General features: G+C 36.1%; 1 protein-coding gene across 2 annotated transcripts in view; it reads right to left on the reverse strand.

The window, feature by feature from the left end:
- Positions 1-383: 383 nt before the first annotated feature.
- The window catches only part of SMOC2 (SPARC related modular calcium binding 2), a 145,336-nt gene continuing 127,476 nt past the window's right edge, over positions 384-18,243 (reverse strand). The window contains exons 10-13 of one of the 2 annotated variants that reach the window (XM_084283354.1): positions 7,095-7,197; positions 5,889-6,163; positions 3,494-3,534; positions 384-660 (exon numbers count right to left, since the gene is read on the reverse strand). In XM_084283354.1, the coding sequence (XP_084139480.1) occupies positions 637-660; positions 3,494-3,534; positions 5,889-6,163; positions 7,095-7,197 (443 nt within the window). In that variant the 3' untranslated portion in view covers positions 384-636. Of the gene's footprint in view, positions 661-3,493; positions 3,538-5,888; positions 6,164-7,094; positions 7,198-18,243 lie in introns of both variants that reach the window. The other variant, XM_084283353.1, reaches the window with a different exon arrangement.

The following is an 18,243-nucleotide window of genomic DNA, read 5'->3' on the forward strand; positions in this document are numbered from 1 at the left end:
AATAACTGCTTTGAATCGGTTAGTGGTTGCATTCTCATTGCATGATCTTTGGTAATAATAAACACTACATGAAACAAAATATTGCCATGGGTGAAAAACTCTGTTTAGTTAAAAACTGCAAGAACAAGTCAACAGCATTTTACACACTTCCCTCAGTTTATGGAAATCTGAAGCATCCAACATTGCTTGGACAAAATTGAGAATACAGTAGACTTTTCAGCGTAACTCTACTTAAATGACAGTACTGGTTAAGAAAAACAAAGTATACTGTTGAAACCAAAATACATAGAATCAGGTTTCTTTGCTAGTATTTGCCAAAGAACTACTAAAAAGAAGAAAAAAAAAAAAAAAAGAAAAAAAAAAAGTTTAAATGCAAACTTTTACATCTCCAACACGTTTTACATATTTCAGACAACAGAAGAATCCACATACATTGTATGTGATAATTTTTCAAAACTAGCCATTACATTTTCACAGATTAAAAAAAAAAAAAAAAAAAAGTCTGTTTAAATATTTCATTTCTACAAAGTGAATTTACATTTTAAGTACAAAGTGCAAATACTACAGTTGTTCTTATTGCCTTTTGGTGAGGAAATCTCCCACATGTCAGAGATCTGCCTTGGATCAGTAAGCTGTTCACCCTTGCTTCTTAGAAACTTGCTGAAAAACAGTTGAAAAATTTTTCATTATTAATGATGTCCTCAAATAATCAAGTATAAACATTTCTCTCTTTGTATTTCAGCAGTATCTACATGCTACTGTCAGGACAAGAGCTCTGCACACACACACACACATATATATAGGAAATACAATGATGCTGCCTTGTAGGCTTTCATGGCATATATGAAGGGTATGAGCAACATCTTTACCATTTCTTACCTATGGCTGCTTTAAATGTATACATATCAAATGCACAGTTCTAGCAATTGCCTAGGCAAGTCCCTGGTGCAATATAACCTTCTATGGCATGCGATGCATACGGAACGGGCTGCTGGCCAAAGTCTTATGAACATTCTCTAGTTTCCTTGTAAACTTTAGGCTAGGCTGCAAAAGATCCTTTGGGTCTCATTGACAGTATGTGAGTACATGTGTGTGTTTGTTGGACAGGGTGGAGCTGAGAAAGGGAAATACACCTGGCCGCTGCCTCAGTTGGGTCAGATCCATCATGTACTTGACCTCATTTAGAACAATAACTGCTTCTAGTACATTAGTACATCTATATCTGCCTTCATTCTGTAAGCTTCAATGTGCCCATATGTTAAAAAAGTATTCAGCAATACATGCATAAGCACATATAAACATATATAACAACTACTATAATGCACTAGTCGAAAATGAGCTTTTGAATGCCCGTCTCCTGAATAATACCAATCTGATCACTCCTTCTCAGATGAGTGGTTTCTTTTAACCAGCTTCCCAGTCCAGTTTCTTTCTAATAACTTCCTTTCAAGTGAAAACTTTTGTGATGAAAGCCACCTTCTGTATTTGCAGCCTTGTATTGTTCAAGTATGAAACTGGCAACAGATGGTTTGCTGAGCCAGCCTTAATTCAAGGCTATCATTTGTCAGCAACAGCTTTTAAAATAATTAGTGCTGATTCAGCAAAATTATTGGACAAAATTAAAAAATAAAAAATAAATAGAAGCTCTAGGACACTTTTATTACAGATTCTGCAAGTCAGGATCAGATTACAAGAAAGGGGAGAGGGCTTGTCATGCTTCAAGTGTAATGCACGTGTGCCAGTAATTGCCATTATATAATTAAAATAACCCCTTTGAATGTTCTTCAGTTCCGACAGGATAATTGTTTTCAGGCTGCTTTGTTTAAAGCGTAAGTGATTTGTGGAGGGAACTTGAAAAGTTAAGACCACAAACATTTGTTTAAACAAACAGAAACTTATCACATCCCTCAAGCTGCGAGAACATTTTATATTCCTTCAAAGGTATGTAGGAGGTCTTTGGTAAAACCCACAACCAATGTTGAGCTTGCCTTAGGAAGTGCAAACCTAACATCAAACAAATCAGAGACAAAGCAAGTAACAAATTGGATAGCAACAATGACAGGAAGGCTTTTTTGGCTTGTGGGGAGGTTCACCCTGGGTTCAATTTTTAATAAATTAATATAGCTTTCTGATAGATGGGAAGACATTGACCACAACTAATGAGGTATTTTTAACCAAATTCCTATTTTCCCAGATACAGGATCACCTGAGCTGATGTTATAATACACTGTAAGAAGCATTTGGACTGTGCACAGTCATATGGTCTGAATTTTTGGGTAGACCTGTGTGGTGCCAGGAATTGGACTGGATGATCCTTATGGGTACCTTCCAACTTGGGATATTCTATGATTCTGTGATTCACTGATGTTTTTGTGGGCATTAACCATTTAATTTCTCTAAAGAATACAAAAGTGAGGCAAGAACAGTAAGAAGTTGATTATCTTACTAAATTATTAAAATAATTGGCAGATTCACAAGTCTTTCTTCAGACGCATGTAAAAGTGTCACAAAGTTGTGCCCATGTTGTCCAGAAGAGGGATTAATTGTAACAAAAATAGATATAAAGAAGACATATGAAGATGTTTTTTGTCAGTTTTGTTTTTAACTTTCTTCCTTATCTTCCATTTGAGCCTCTCTTTGTCAATGTCTAACTTACCTTGATTTAAAAATTCTACTTTTGTGTCTTTTTAGCTCTGAATGCCATGTGTAACCAAAACTCTATGAGTGAAATACACTGGTGTTATTCAGAAGGGCAAGGTAGAGTCTTTATAGAAAATTGATGCAAAAACAGATCATGGATTATGTTGTCAGGGCACTTGACATTTTATTTGTTGCAATCATTCCACAGACCAAACCAATTTTAGTTTTAGCATACATTATCAGACTGATGCAAATCCTATGTTCTCTAGCATCATTTTACAGAGTCAGCAAAGGCATTTCAAAATGACAGCTATTTTCTTTCTACTAAGATCTTTAAAGGTATCTAAAACCACCACAGAGCAATTCAGTGGTGTTCACAGAATATATAGATTTTCATAGGGTATGGGAAATACATGGCGTGTTGCACAAAGAGTAATTTCAATCACTGTAAGTTTGCATCTATAGTATGACACAGGAAAGTTAACAGAATTCAGTTAAAGCAAAAGGTAAATGAAGATAATGCAGGACACTTTTTTAAAAGTGTGTGGGAATGCTGTCATTCAGGAATGCAGAAGACTTATGTGAAGGCTCAGTTACAGTCATCAAATTATCACTAGCCTGGATGTCATTGTACACTTTACTAGGAACATCCACAGGCAGTCCTATTCTACTTTGCATTTTGGTACATTTACTCTGTACCTGTAGTTGACTGAATGACTTTTCTTAGATAAATACAAAACCAAGATTTGTTAATTAGGACACTGATCTGTGTTTTCTTGTAGAATGGCAGACTAATGCATTCTGAAGCTACAATGATAACAGAAATAGAGATTTTGCTCTCCTCAATACTCACCTGCCTGCTAGGTGAAGTGCTCTCAGTGTTGGTTTTAGGAGCTGCTAAAAGAAAGAAAACATCATAAATATGACTTGCAAGTTATATGTAGCATCCTAAGAACTAAAAAAAAAAAAAAAAATTTTAGAGCAGGGTAACTGCAGTTTAAAAAAAAAAAAAAAACTTTAATTGAAACATTTATTTTTTTTTTTTCCCCTTTTCTCAGTCCCAGCATTGCTTCTTTCATATGAATGCTGAATGACAGCATTTCTAGCCAGCTAATACACGGCATTTGCTTTGGACAGACTGCACCTACTCAGTATTGAGTATTTCAAACTTATTAAATCTTTACGGGTAAATATAGCCTATTATACCTGTGGGAAAGAAGCATGTAAAAGCAAAGACTGCCTGGAAGTATTCACTTTAGTTAAAGGTATTGCACAGAAACAGGTCTAGCAGCCAAATACGTTGTTCACATTTAATCTGTAAAACAGCAAGATTATTGTTGCTGGTTTTTAAGTTTCTGCTTAGTGTCAAACTCCAAGATACCCTCTAAAAGAAGAGAGAAATAATAAAAATAAAAATTGATAAAAGTAAACCAGTTATAACAGTCTGCTGATTCATTCAACTTCACAAGCAAACTTGGGAGGCTAGGGCAGAACTTAGCATCTTGGTTTTCTGTGTCAGTTTGCTAGCCTGCATTCAGACAAAGACAAACTAAAGAGGACCTTAAAAAATGCTTTAGAAATTACCATTCCCCTGAGAATATATGTTTTGCATCTCTCTGTCTTTTACATTGCTTCAAATGGTTCTCACAAGACACCTGGGTCTAACACAGAATGACACAGTTACCTCCTTATCTCAGCTTTCACACCTCAGGTGACAGGGTCTCACCTATTCCTAGAAATATAACTCTAGCCCTAGGAAAGTGGTGATTAAATCCTTTTGTTTGGAATGGAATCCCCAAGTGAAAGGATTATCAGTAAGGAAATTTTAACTACCAAAGCAGGAGAGGGAAGAAAAAAAAAAAAAAAAAAAAAAAAAAAGATATTCTAATAAAAGCTGTTTTATGGTCTTGTCTTAAAAACATGCATTGTTAGGAAGTCAACCAAATGATCTAGTTTAGAAATATTTTCCAACTGGATACTCTTAGTGCAAAAGTATTTTTTCCTTCTTAAAACAAATATTCTTATATTTATGAGGTTTTTGGGAGAGAAACACTGTTAAAAATCTTGCATGAGAATTATTATTGCTTCAGCAAAATGTGTGTGATCTTCATATAATTTAATGTATTTTAAAACTTACAATGATGTCAGACCCAATTTCACCTAGTATAAAAGCAAAGAGTGCTGGCTATGGCAGGATAGAATTGTTTTGAGGTGGATGTTAAAATATGAAGTGACTATAGTGGCCTCCATTTTAAGACACTGGATTACCAAATAGTCTAAATGAAAAAGAAAGTGTTACATTTATTTTTTCCACGTTTATAGAACAAAGACAACAATATTCAGCCACCTTCATATACAGTATTTTACCTTTGCATAAGTGAAAATTGCAAGGTATTAAGTCCACAAAATATCAGAAAAAAAAAATCTTGATTTCATGTTTGTTTTGAGAGATCCATTTCCATGAGACATGAACAATTTATTAGTGCAACATAGAGCTGTTCCTCCTTTCTGCAACACAACCTTTCTAGACTTGAATATAACCATTTCCCACTTGTCATGCTCTTCATTTCCTATGGCTCTTTTATTTTACTCTCCTGGCTTCATTTTAGTGTCCAAAGCAAACAGAACAATTTGCCCACATTAATTTTCTACAGCTTCTTACAGTATGGAGTTACTGTATGTGTTCTTCTATTGTTTACAAAGTATTTTAGATTCTTCTTTGTTTTCAGGAATTGTGTGACTGAATTCTGCAAGGACCATTATACACTGTAATTAATTGTTCCTCTTTCTATCAGTTTTGCAGCAAGTAACTGGCTGTTAAGTTTTGTAGCAAGTAACTGACAATTGTCCCACCTGTTTGGTAGATGACCACATTCCTCACATCATCTCTAAACCACATTTGAGAAATAAGTCATTAGAAAGCTCAACAACGTTTTTTCCTCCCAGCAGGAATCCAGGAAAGCACAAGTGTGATACTTGCACTCATTCAGAACACATTACAATAATGACATTGAACAGGCTTTTCAATGATGATATGATGTCATGTCAATGGCATTGTATCTTCATGTTTCCTGCTCTAAATGCAGAAGCATATTTCCAACAAACAAGCATCTACTGGGCTGAAAAGCTTTTGTTTCTCTCAGAACAAAGAGATAATTTGCATACCCAGAAGCTGCTTTCCTGTCATCTGCCCTAAACAAAAGCTATGGGTTGAAAAATCTAGACAAAAAGATATAAAAGGTTCTTACTATGGCGTTTCTTTGTTTCTGCTTTACCTTCTTCTTTTGTTACTCCCAGGCAACCCATTAATTCTTGAACTGACAAGGACTTGTCATTGTTCACATCACAGTATTCCACAAACTTCTTCACACATTTTTTAGGTTTTGATTTCTTTCTTAGGAACCTTTTGAAAGGCTTAATTTCTTTCTTTCCAATGTCACCACTAGAATTTTTATCTAGTTGTTTGAAATACCAGTGGACTACTCTCTCTTCCAGAGTGTGATTTGGATCAGGTTCTGAAACCCTGAAACAGAAAATAGGTGTTAAGCCTTTATTCTAATACAGAAACCTTGGTTTATTCCTTTGCTTCTGAATAGTTAAAGCATTGTTAGATGTTTTGCTACATGAGCCTCTCTGCTTTTGGCTACTAGTTTCTTGCAGTGAATATTTCTCTTTTCAGTTTGGCCAACTGCATGCTAAATTTTACCCAAAGGGCTATAATCTCCTTTTAGTTAATTCTCTTAAGCTGTATTGAGGTCAGCACAGTTCTCAGAACATTGCGCCTTCTCCTTTCATTTCCTTAAACAAAGAAAACTGAAGAGAGAAATAAATGAAAGACAGACATGGCGGGAACATGAAAACACATAATATACATAACTGAAGTATGTCAACAGTCAACATCACCAAATACCTAGACTCAATTACAACCCATGATGGATGCTTTCAGATAAAACACCAAAATGTACTGAATTACAGGGTGAGCTATAATAATAAATGCCCCCTCCTTTCAGGTAGTAAGCACCTGACCTGCAGATGCCCAAAGTTTGCCAACACTTATGTGTTTTTAATTATGTATTTTTAATTATGGGTGTTGAAAGCATTTATTTGTTTTAGTAGCAAGTAGGCAAAACATAAATCAGGAAGGCAACACATATTCATCAAGCAAAGGCTGACAAGAAAAAGAAAGACCAAGGCACAGTTGCACCAGAAGCTACAGATAAATTTAAGTTCTGATGATGATGAGAACTCAGCCATCAGGTGTATCTCTGTTTAGTGGACATATTCCACAGTGGTAAATTTGAAGTAAACTATCCTAGACAGATAGATTCTTGGAAATTTACCCTTTGTGAAGACAGGAAAAGAATTACTTCTCAAAGTTTTTAACAATTCATTCACCACTGCCAGAGTCCTTTTAAAGACAAAAAAAAAAAAAAAAAAAAAGATCTGAAACCCACCGGCTAGAAGACAATGATGGATCAGAGACTGCATGCACCATATCTGTGGACAGTGCATCCAAAACACTCGTCAGGAACTCATTCTTCTTGGCCCCAGGACAACCTAGAAAAAACAACAGTGATTTTTTTGTTGTTGTTGTTGCTGTTGTTTTGTTTGTTTTTTTTTTTTTTAGTCTCCTATTTTTATTACATTTAACTTCCAAGAATCTTTCAAAGTTAGAGATAGATGTGACTCATGTACACAGAACTCCCATAAATGGTGCACAAATTTAGAACCTAATCCAAAGAAAAGCACCTAAATTCAGGCATATATCTGTATCATAGAGCAGGAATAGAAAAACATCCCTTTACATCCCCTTACATCTAGTAAAGTGGTTTGTATACCTTGGAGTCCTCTTTTTCAGATGGGGCATTATTCTTACCTCTTTAAGATGCTTTATCCACGTTTTCCCATTTTGAAAAGAGCAGCTTTGAAACAGCAGAAGTTTGTCCATCACACAGAACATTTGAAACATGGACTAGAAACCCACAGCACAACACCTTTTCTTTTTCCACCTTTGCTTCTCTGAACTACCAGTGGTTTTCTCAACATACATTCTCTTAGTGTATCATTTTTCTGATATTTAAAATGGCAATCAACTCATTTCTTCTTTCGCTTTTCTCTAGGGATTAATTACCACTATACAGTACTTAGCAAAATAGGATGCTGTTAGATGGTTCTTTGGATCATACTGTGGGAACCTACGGTGATGCTAGACCATTCACATAATTACATTTCTTATGCTACAAAACTCTCATCTGAAAGAAACTGACAGCATATTTCATACACATAATACATTAGATAAATATATACTGAAAGATCCACTCTTAGAGCAGTGCAGCTGGAGCAGATAAATCCATCTGACAAGAGAATGGTTGTTGACACATGGAGATATGCTTATACAGCACACCTGCTTCCTCTCTTCTTCCCTATAGCCCTGAGCCATACACCAGGTCTTCACCTAGCCCTGTAACAGCTGAGATAAATTCTAGCATGATCCATGAGCAGTGACACAGACATCACAAGCTTGAAGCTGGAGGCCACCATTCACAGGTGATTCTGTGCTGGAAGCCCACTTATTCTTGTTGGAAGTGAAAAAGGAAAATGCTCTGAAGGGTTGTGGGAAAGGAAGATAAGTTAATCAGAAGGTATTTGTTATTTTGTTTAAACTTCTCAGTGGCCTCTGGAGCAGGTAGTAGAATTATCTGTGCCTGAAAAGCCTCATCTTGCCCAGCAAATTATTTTTTAATACATCCAGTGTTGATACAAGGAAATGAACCTGTGTTATATTAGCACTAAGCTGTGTTACAGTAAGAATAACTCAGCTATTTTGAATACCAGCAGCAGCACCCACTACATGTTATTGTCCAACACATTCATGAATTTATGAGTTCCCTGTCTCTTACGAGTTAGCCTTCTGCACCAGGGATATTTTATTGAGTAACTATGAAAGGCATATGACAGGAATTCAGTGAAGCAAGTTCTACTGCGCTAAAAGTACACATCTGAAACCAGATGTCATTCTCCTAGAAATGTTCCTCTTCCTTTAGTCTTTAACCAGGGTTTTGGTGGTTTTTGTTTGTTTTATATTGTTTTCTTGTTTGTTTTTTTTTGGTTTGTTTGTTTGTTTTGTTTTGTTTTTTTCTGCTACAACTGGAGTAAAAAAGGACAAAAATAACCAACCAAAACAAAAACACACACACAAAGACATTGCTATGATTACAGTCCTAAATTTGAGTTCAGTGAGACAAGCTCTTGAGCTATCTCTGTCAGCTACATAAATGACAAAGGTGGCAGGAGAGTAATAGGGAGGGACAGAGGAGTGTACCTACAAACTCCTGGCAGTATTCAGTACATAATTCAGAAGTATATTCTTTTAGAACAAAGAATTTTCTAGTAAGTAAGGCTCAAACTATGTTGTGTACTGTGATTTAAATGAAACCCTGTAACTTTGAAAGACACAAAAACCCTTCCACCCAAAGATGAACAGACAGAGCCCAAACTGCTCCAATCCAGAAGGCACGTCCAGCCATGCTGCATGGCAATGTGCCTGAATAAAGCAACCAAGTCTCTAAGTAATCTATTGAGTTCAGCACAACATCTTGCCAGCACAGATTCTCTGCCGGAGGACCAGAGCTGGTTCTCTTCAAAGTGCAGGCAAAAATTGGCTGCCCATGTAGAACTGTCGTGAGTGATACAAGCTTCATCCATTTCTTGCTGGGGTTGTCACTGTCATAAAACAGAAGCCTGAATCCTACTCCAAACATGCGTTGTGAATTGATAGAGGGCTCTTGGAAACTGCAAACAGTAATACCTCAGTGTATAAGAATGCGGGACAACATGGAGACAAGATAATTTGACTTTTTCTTTGTTTCTCTTTCCTTTTGGGGCTATATGATAATGTTAATATCCAATTTGATTTAGGAGCGCCATCTGACATTTTCATGTCAGTTATTAGTGTATTCCTGAATCATCTGTAAGAAACAAAAAAGTTTGCTTTGGGTAGTTTCCATTGCTGTCCAGGGAGCTGCTGTGTGTACATATGCTACAGATGTAGAGATCAAAATCATTATTTAGCTTAATATTTATGAGGTACAGTTAGGTAGGAGAAAGAATTAACTTTTCAATTTACAAGAAATCACAGGGGGAAAAAAACACACAGTTTAAAGCCGATCTCTGATAATTTTCCCTAAGATTAAGAAAGGTTTCTAAATGTGCTTTGCATAAAGTTGAAATAGCAGCTGACAGTAACAGAAATCTCATAGAAAAGAAATCTTGCTGTTAAAACAAACATTATCTGTTGCTGTGAAACATTCCAAATTATAACTATACTATTTAATGTAAAATGACACCCCACAAAATCCTCACCAGTTAAATACAGAGAAAATATTCAGTTTCTCCCAATTATAACTTTTGCTGATGTGTGGGCAATCACACAGCAATTTACCTCACAGTGAAATCTCTGTTCTTTGCAGGTGTTATTAACTCAGAATAATTCTCTGGAGGCTTCATGCTGAGCTTTAATTTTCAACAAACTTGCAGATGAAATGGCAAGACTAGGGGAGCTTTAGCTTGATTATAAAGAATAATTCACTCTTAGTGGACTAAATAGAGAAAGTGAAAGCATAGTTTGTTATGGGAGCCTTATGTTTCTTACTATGGTTTAAGTGTTACAAATTTTTCTTGTGCAGCTGCTTGTCCTGTGTGGATTTCACAGCTTACATAAATAATATTTGTTGTCAAAGTGTTGAAGTTGAAACCACATGAAATTGCCCTACAGGTTCAGAGATGTAGCATAGAATCGAGTGTTTGCTTTAAGGATAGTTTTACTCAGAGTAAACCTTAGACCAACAAATGCATACCACAAATGGAGAGAATACACAAGCACCTCATTTCAACTACAGCATAAAGGCAATCAAAGAATCTTCATTATATTATTATATAACTCATATTTATATATACATGTCTGTATAAATCTATCTTACATTAATATGAATAATAGATTTTTGGAGTTAATCGGTGGACAGGTACCTGTAAGTCTTCTGAAGTTGGAGCTTCCTGCTTGGTTGATAATAATCTATTACTACCAATCTTGGAAGAATATATTATACTGAACATCTGAAGTTACAGCAAGAAACACACGTTGTTCATTTTTTTTTTTTTTAAATGTTCATACAATAGGTAAGATTATTCATTTTAAAAGGGAGTTTACATTAATCTTCCTGCAATGGAGGAAACTCTCTTGAGTTGGTCACTCATGTAACTAAAAGTATGGCAACTTTTAACTACCAAATCTAAAATTCCCCTTTCATTTCCTCTTTGTTTATATGAAAATCAGGCTTAGCAGTCTGCTCAAACACTGAAATATCTCTGTAGATTATAAATAAGTTTTGATCTGCCTGAAATCAGAATGAACACAACTACTGATATTTCCTTTGCAGCTTGGACTGTACTGTAAGAGTGGTATAAGTAAAAACTGAATTTAACAAGATTTGTCAGTGCTAATGGTTATGCTTGGATAGCAGAAAGTGCAGGAAAAATACTTTTTATTAGACTATTACACTATAAAAATGTATATGTAAAGTTCAGGACTTTATTTCTGTTGACCTATATAAATCACAAAAAGTTTGTGTTTGTCTAGTTATGCACAGAGCCCTCCTCATTTTATGGAGGACTTCCTGAGCTATGCCTGAGCCCTATTCCAGAAGGAAAAAATAAAAAATAAAAGCTTCCAAAGATGAGTCTGGGAACTGAAATTTGTAACTCTGCTGGAGACTAAAATCATGACCTCAACAGAGTCAGTGGTTTTATGGCTCATTACAGTTTTTTCCCTTACTGCACCTCTGGGTAACCTCTCACAAACAGTAATTATCTCCCTTTTACTCTCTCTATCCTACAGGATTTGAGGACATCATCATTTCTCCTTGTTAACATCCCTCAGGTATTAGATTTTGTTGTTGGTGTTTTTTTTTTTTTTTTTTTTTTTTTTTTTTTTTCTTGAGTACTCTTACACATTAAAAGAATTAAGTTAAACTCAGAGCCAAATTCTCCCATATCTGTGCTTATCCAAATTTTGTGGTTCTTTTCTTCCAAATGTATTCTTTTGGCCTAGCAATGAGATATCACCTCTCCCTACAGCTTCTCTTAGCCTTTCTTCTAATTTCTTCTTAAATTGTCCTGTGCTTCAGAGAGCCAAGACAAGGCCATTCTTATAACCTTAAGACTGACCAGAGATCTTGCTGATGGCAAGTCTTGAGGAAGAATACAATTGTGTTTTTTTCTGTAGCACTGTGTTCAAGGTTTTTGTGTCCTGAACAGACCAGCACAAAAATAATAAAGTAGGACACAACGGATGTTAGCTGGAAGGGATGTTAGCTACAGGTCTGTTGCTTTGTAGCCACAGAGCTGTAAGTCTTAAAGGGAAGAAGTATTATTTCTGTAAAAGCGCAGGTATCAGATTTCAATTCTCCATGTTTATTTATTAACTTTATTTTTGTTACTATTTTAAAATGATCTTTCTGTTTGAATTTCAGGGGTGGAGAAACAGAAGAGTCAGCAAAGGATGCTCTTTCAGGGCCCTACCCTACAATCCCAGACATTCATGTCATACCAAAGTGCAGTGAGTGGGATTTGCTGAATTTATGTCTATTGAAATGAGATGTCTCACCCATAACCATTATCTAAGCTCAGTATAAAGGAACACATTCAGAAGGCATTCATCCCAACTTCCTTAGACTTCTTCTTAGAACAGGATAGGATAGGATCTCCCTCAAAATGTATCTCTTCTTCCCTACAGAGGAAGCCTAGACCACTAACCTATGCTCTCAGATGATGTAAAGGTGCTTGTGATTAATTCTGTATGTCTGTTTTGTAAGTTCACTTAGGATCAAGCTACTCTTATTTTCCAGGTAAATGTTGTGGAAAGAAGGGATAATGTTCATAACAGAAACAGATCCTATAAACAGTTTTTGCAGGCAACTGAATAACAAAGTTGGGCTAGGGTGACAGGAAAAGCAGCTCATTCCATTTATTTCAGTTCTTTAAATATTATTATTAAACAAGGAAAAGAAAATCAGAATGTCATAGCATAACACAGACAATATGAAATGACTAACTTTTGACTACCACTTGTTAATTTGAGTGTTCCTCTGTAAGAGTTCGAAAGGGATTTAAGAAGCAAATTTCTTGCTTCTAACTGTTCAGGGATGTCATTGTGAAAACAGGAAGAGATGAGCTGTAATTCTCTCTAATGCCATGCAAAATACAAAGCAGAACTTGAGAAGGTCTGTGGATTTTATTTGCCTTTTTAAACATTTTTTGTGGACTTCTACCTTCCTAGTTTTGACTAAGTCCAGGAAAAAGGTCTGAAAACTCAAACGATAAGAAGGTCTTGCTTCCTTTGCTGCCTATCTGGACACAAAGCAGATGATGTTTTTATTAAGTAGTCACTACCTATACACTATCTATGCCAGTTTAGGAGGCCAAAGACATTTCAGTATGTTGAGGAGAATTTGAAATTATGAACATTTATGTTCAGCTTGAGCCAATGTAAACTCCTAACCTTTAGATGCTTGTCACCTTGCCACCAGAACATGATCTGCAACATAGCCGTGTGGATCCAGTTCCAGCATACATGTAAGAAACACAACGTATTTGGATGGTGTTTGCACCATGACACAAATGCACCATGACTATCACCCATTGATTAGGACACAGACAGAAGAGCTTCATGATTAGAAATGGGCACCCAAAAAGGTCAAGAAGCAAAAAACAACTGGATCCAACTTTCAGAAAAGTTTGCCTTACAAATATGTAATATTTCATGACTACCTGTCCCTGAGATATACATGTACAGATGGTATTTCTGACTGCAGTAACACTTTCTACTATAGCTTATTAAATTTAAATATTTTGAAATCCAGTTTTGTATAGTATGGTATGGCATTTGAATCTCCACGTTATCACTCTGAGAGTCTTAACAATTAACAACCAATATTACTCATGGATTCAAAATGTAATCTTTTTTAACAGAAATTTACTACTTCTAATTTACTTGTATTTTCATGGTGCTGCTATGTTACCTCTCAGGAGATGGGTATAAATAACCATATTTAATTACCTCTATTTAAATATCTATTAAAAAGGAAAAGCTATTACAAAAGAAGTATGTTGTTGCAATTATGGAAGTGACCTCACAAATAAGGTGCATGATTCTGGTCTCCTGCTGGAAAAATTGAACTATGGGGACTTGCTTAGTGGGGATGTTTTTTACATTACTTAATTAATCTAAGCAGCCTGCTCCTTGGAAATGTGCCTGAAAAACAGTCTTTTCTACAAAACTTTCTGGATATCTCTTACTGAGACTGTTATCATTGGAGGCATCAACTAAAAATTCCCAAAGTATTCATTCTCAACTAATGCCACAAGAAAGCTCTCTATTCTGATGCTAAGAACATTAAAGTAAAATTAAAGCTACGGTCATTAAAGCAAAAAGATGAAGGAAATTCAGAGCTGAGTTAAAATTCAGTCAGCCGAGAAGCACAATTTTTTGAGAGCTATTTTTGAAGAGTCCCTTCCCACAGTGTGGTACCAGGTGTTCAGAGAAAAGCAAAGCTTTCATGCTACTCTGCAGTCCTAATTCTGTCATAACATGAGGTAGATGGAGATGTAAAAGACAGCACTCCTTAAAGACACCATTCAACACCTCAAAGGGTCATACATACATGATAGGTGCACCTCTGAAACACTGCTTTGTTGCCTTTTTTTTTTTTTTTTTTAATCCAATTGTAGACATGATAAAGAGCAACCCTACCTGTGGCTAACAAGTGTGAAGTCCTAAAGATGCAGCGATCTGGTGTGTCTCTACCCTGGAGATGAAAGCAGTGACAGAACCACCAATTATCACCATTTAACACTGCTACAGGGGAACAAAACATATTGTTGTAAAAGGAGACAGGGAAGGAGGTAACAGAACTGAGGCAGAAGATCTAGATAGATTGCAAGCAGTCAGGTGAACTATCAGAATCTCACCCATGCTAGATTTTGCTTATACAGAAACCTACAATAACTGAACTTGAATTAGAAGTAAATTTTTCATCAATTATTTGATTATTTTTCTCCCTCACTTCCATAAATTGCAGATAAAAGAATTAGAAATTGGATTGCAAACACAGAGGGGAGCTGGGAATAAGGAGAGGCAGGGATGGCTATTTCTTGGATCATTAATTATATAATAAATTTGAACTCAGAATTTATTTATTTTTTTTACAGCAGTGATTAAAATAGGTTTATAAAATGGAAATTCTGGAAGTAACTGAAGTGAAACAAGAGTCAGCAAGAACCACTAAAGTATTACTTGAACACTATGGAATGAACCAGTCCTTGGAAACCTGGCATCACAAAAATCTATGAATTTTCTTATGTAGTATTTAATTTGAGATTGGCAGTTGTTATTTTCCTGGATACTCTCCATTAAACATGGCAGACTTCCTCTGCAAATAACATTTCAAATCTCACTGCCTCATCCTTTGCTAAATAAAAAAGCTGTAAAATGACTAATACAAAAGCATAAATGCATCCTCACAATTGCTCAGTATGAAATTTTTACAAGGTATGGTATTATGCAAGAATGAAACACCCTTAATTCCTGCTGAAGGAAGTGGGGATACTATGACAAATTGCAGGCTCAGACCTTAACAATTAGACTGTTCATTTAGTTTAAAAATGAAGATCCACTCCTAATTCACTGTTACCCAGCTCACTTCTCCAGGACTGACAGAGAGCTCTTTACCTCTAGCAGGATTGCAAACAAACTTTCTTTGCAAGTTGGCATCTGTTTGGAATGGATTCCCCAAGCCAAATATAATACTGTGTCCACCGTTAAACCACAATAAACTAATATTCAAGTAATTATGAGCTTGACTTCATCCCACCAAGAGTAGGGCAATTCAGAGTTAAAACCGATGCCACGCTTAATTTGCCATTTACAGTAAGCATTGAAGAAATGAACACATAGTGCTTGGTAGCAAAGATCTTGCAATGACAGAAGCACAATGGAGTAAATTAAATATGGAGATGAATGTAATTATGGTTCTAAAGTGTCTGCCAGGAGGGATGCAATGCAGCTGACTTCATGTAAAATAGTTAGCGGCGTTTGGTTTGATTACAAAGTGCCTTGGGTCATCTTACACCATGGAGATCCAATTACATGATAGCACTCCATTATGGATTATGAGGATGGTTTCCTCACTGAACTGCTACACTGTACGCTAGTTTCATTGTGTACAGTGTGGTCTGTTTCCCTTGTGTACTGCACATCCTAGATTTGCTTGGGAACCTAGCTGCAGCCTTGTCAAGGCCTGGATTTCATTACATTTTGTGCAGAAGCCCACTCTACAACCTTTAGCACAATGATAATCATGTTGCCCATAGTCAGTCATTTAGTATTACCAAGTAATATCCAATAAGGCTGAAAAGAGAGAGTATTGAAAACTGAAAACCTTCTCAGGCTTACTAATTGTGGGACAAAGATACAGAGACATACTCTCCAACAGACGGAATTGTTCTGGAAAAAAAAAATGACCCCATTTTATTCACAGGCTGACATGATACGGACTGTCTGGAACTGATGTAACATTGAGCATGGGTACACAAGTATAGGAACATGTGTGTCTTATTTCTGGAGCAGACTATGAAATCTCATTTGTTGACAACACAACAACAGCAACATAAAAAAGGGGTTCCCTGGCATCTTGATATTTGCTGCTGCATAAATGCAGACAGATGGAAACAAGACAAACATGATTTCCAGACGTATTTTGCAACAGCAGGTGCCTGCTTATGGGTGAATGGAACTGAAATAATGTCTCTGATTACAATTCATTCATTCTACATTTCCATTCTAACTCTCCTGTGAATACTTCTTCAATATAAATGTGTGTACTCCAATATTGATGTAGTAAGTAGTGGTAATTTTCCATCTCAAGTGAATGACTGCACTCATTCAAAATCAGAGGTCCACATGCCATGCTTAGAGATATACAGCACTGCAAATTCTAACTGATAAAGATGTTATGTCCATGAACTTCATCTAACTAGAGTAATTAAACCACGTATAGATGACTATAAAAGGGTTGAAGTGCTAAAGTCTCATAAAAAATATTTATTTTCTTTTTTTAAAAAAGGAAGAAATTCTACTGCGTGTTTAGAAATGGAATGCAGAAGATAAGGTAGGGAGAATAAAGATGTTTAAACCTTTAAAAATGCCTAGGATTAGATTAAGAAATTCGATATGTGTGTGTGGATTACAAGGACAAGATAAACCCATCCATTTCTGTCAGCTGATATGAGCACAGTCACAGAGGGATTTGTGCCAGGGATCAACCACACGTGCCATTACAAAAAAATAATGAAATAAAATAAAATAAAATAAAATAAAATAAAATAAAATAAAATAAAATAAAATAAAATAAAATAAAATAAAATAAAATAAAATAAAAAATAATTTTAAGCAAATATCTTCGCATGAGAAGTTCAAAATTTAAGGGAATCAGAAGGATGTGAATATATAGAAAGGGCAGTGAAAGGAGGAGACAAGCACAGAAATTAGAGAGAATCAGGTAGAAAACCAAGGGAGAGAAGAGAGGCACAGAAAACAGTGGGGGAAATAGCCGCTTGAAGTTTCAGGTGAACTCTCATAGACAGCCTGTGCTCTGACACACACCCCCACTGCACTGATGCTGATAGAAGATAAATCCTCCTCCACCATTCTCCTCCAAACAAAACTGTAGGTCACTGAGACAGCTCTGGCTTTCCATGAGGATGCTTCTGGTGGTTTTGTTTTTCCTGCTGCTGCCAAAGCCATGTAGATAATGTGTCTGAATCTCTTTGCATTTAGCTGCATTTGCAGAGACAAAGGGGTTTTATATCTTATTGGTTCTGGCTCCCCCAGTATGTGACCACAAAGTCTCTCTCTCTCTCGGCCTGGCCAGAAAACAATTCCATCATGTGGAAAGCGTCAGGATTGAGTAATTTGGATTTTATTCTGGTGCAGAATTAACTTTTTTTTTTTTTTTTTTTTTTTTTTTTTTTTTTTTTGTAAGAGCAAAACACCCCGTTCCATTGGCCAAATAGCTTCCTGATGAGGGCACACAGCTGAGATGGGGGAGACTGAGGTTCAGCTCACTGATCCAAACCAGACAGAGCAGGGGGTTGAACCTGGCTTGCTGTTATCCCAGTGGAACACCCTAATCTCTGACACTAGAGTCAGGTTCAGTTCCCTGCTCTGTCTGGTTTGGATCAGTGAGTTGAACCTAGGTCCTCTCCTCCTCAGCTGAGTGCTCTAATCATCAAGCTATTGTCTGTCCACAGAAGGGTTCCTTTTGTTGTGAGCAAACTTCTCAGAACAAAGGCTGTCAGAAATTAATTCTACTGCCACATTAAGACATTTTCTCCAGAAAAATAACAATAGCTTCAGACTGGACACCATGTTCGTTAAGTTATAGTTTAATCCTGTGTGGTGTAGAGAAATGCAACAAACATCTTCCAAAAAACCTGGCAAGTAGAATAACAGAGTGCTCTCACTAAATCAGATGAAAGCATAAGCTTAAA

This window comes from Netta rufina (genome assembly GCF_964035555.1).
Source record: "Netta rufina genome assembly, chromosome: 3".
NCBI lineage: Eukaryota > Metazoa > Chordata > Aves > Anseriformes > Anatidae > Netta > Netta rufina.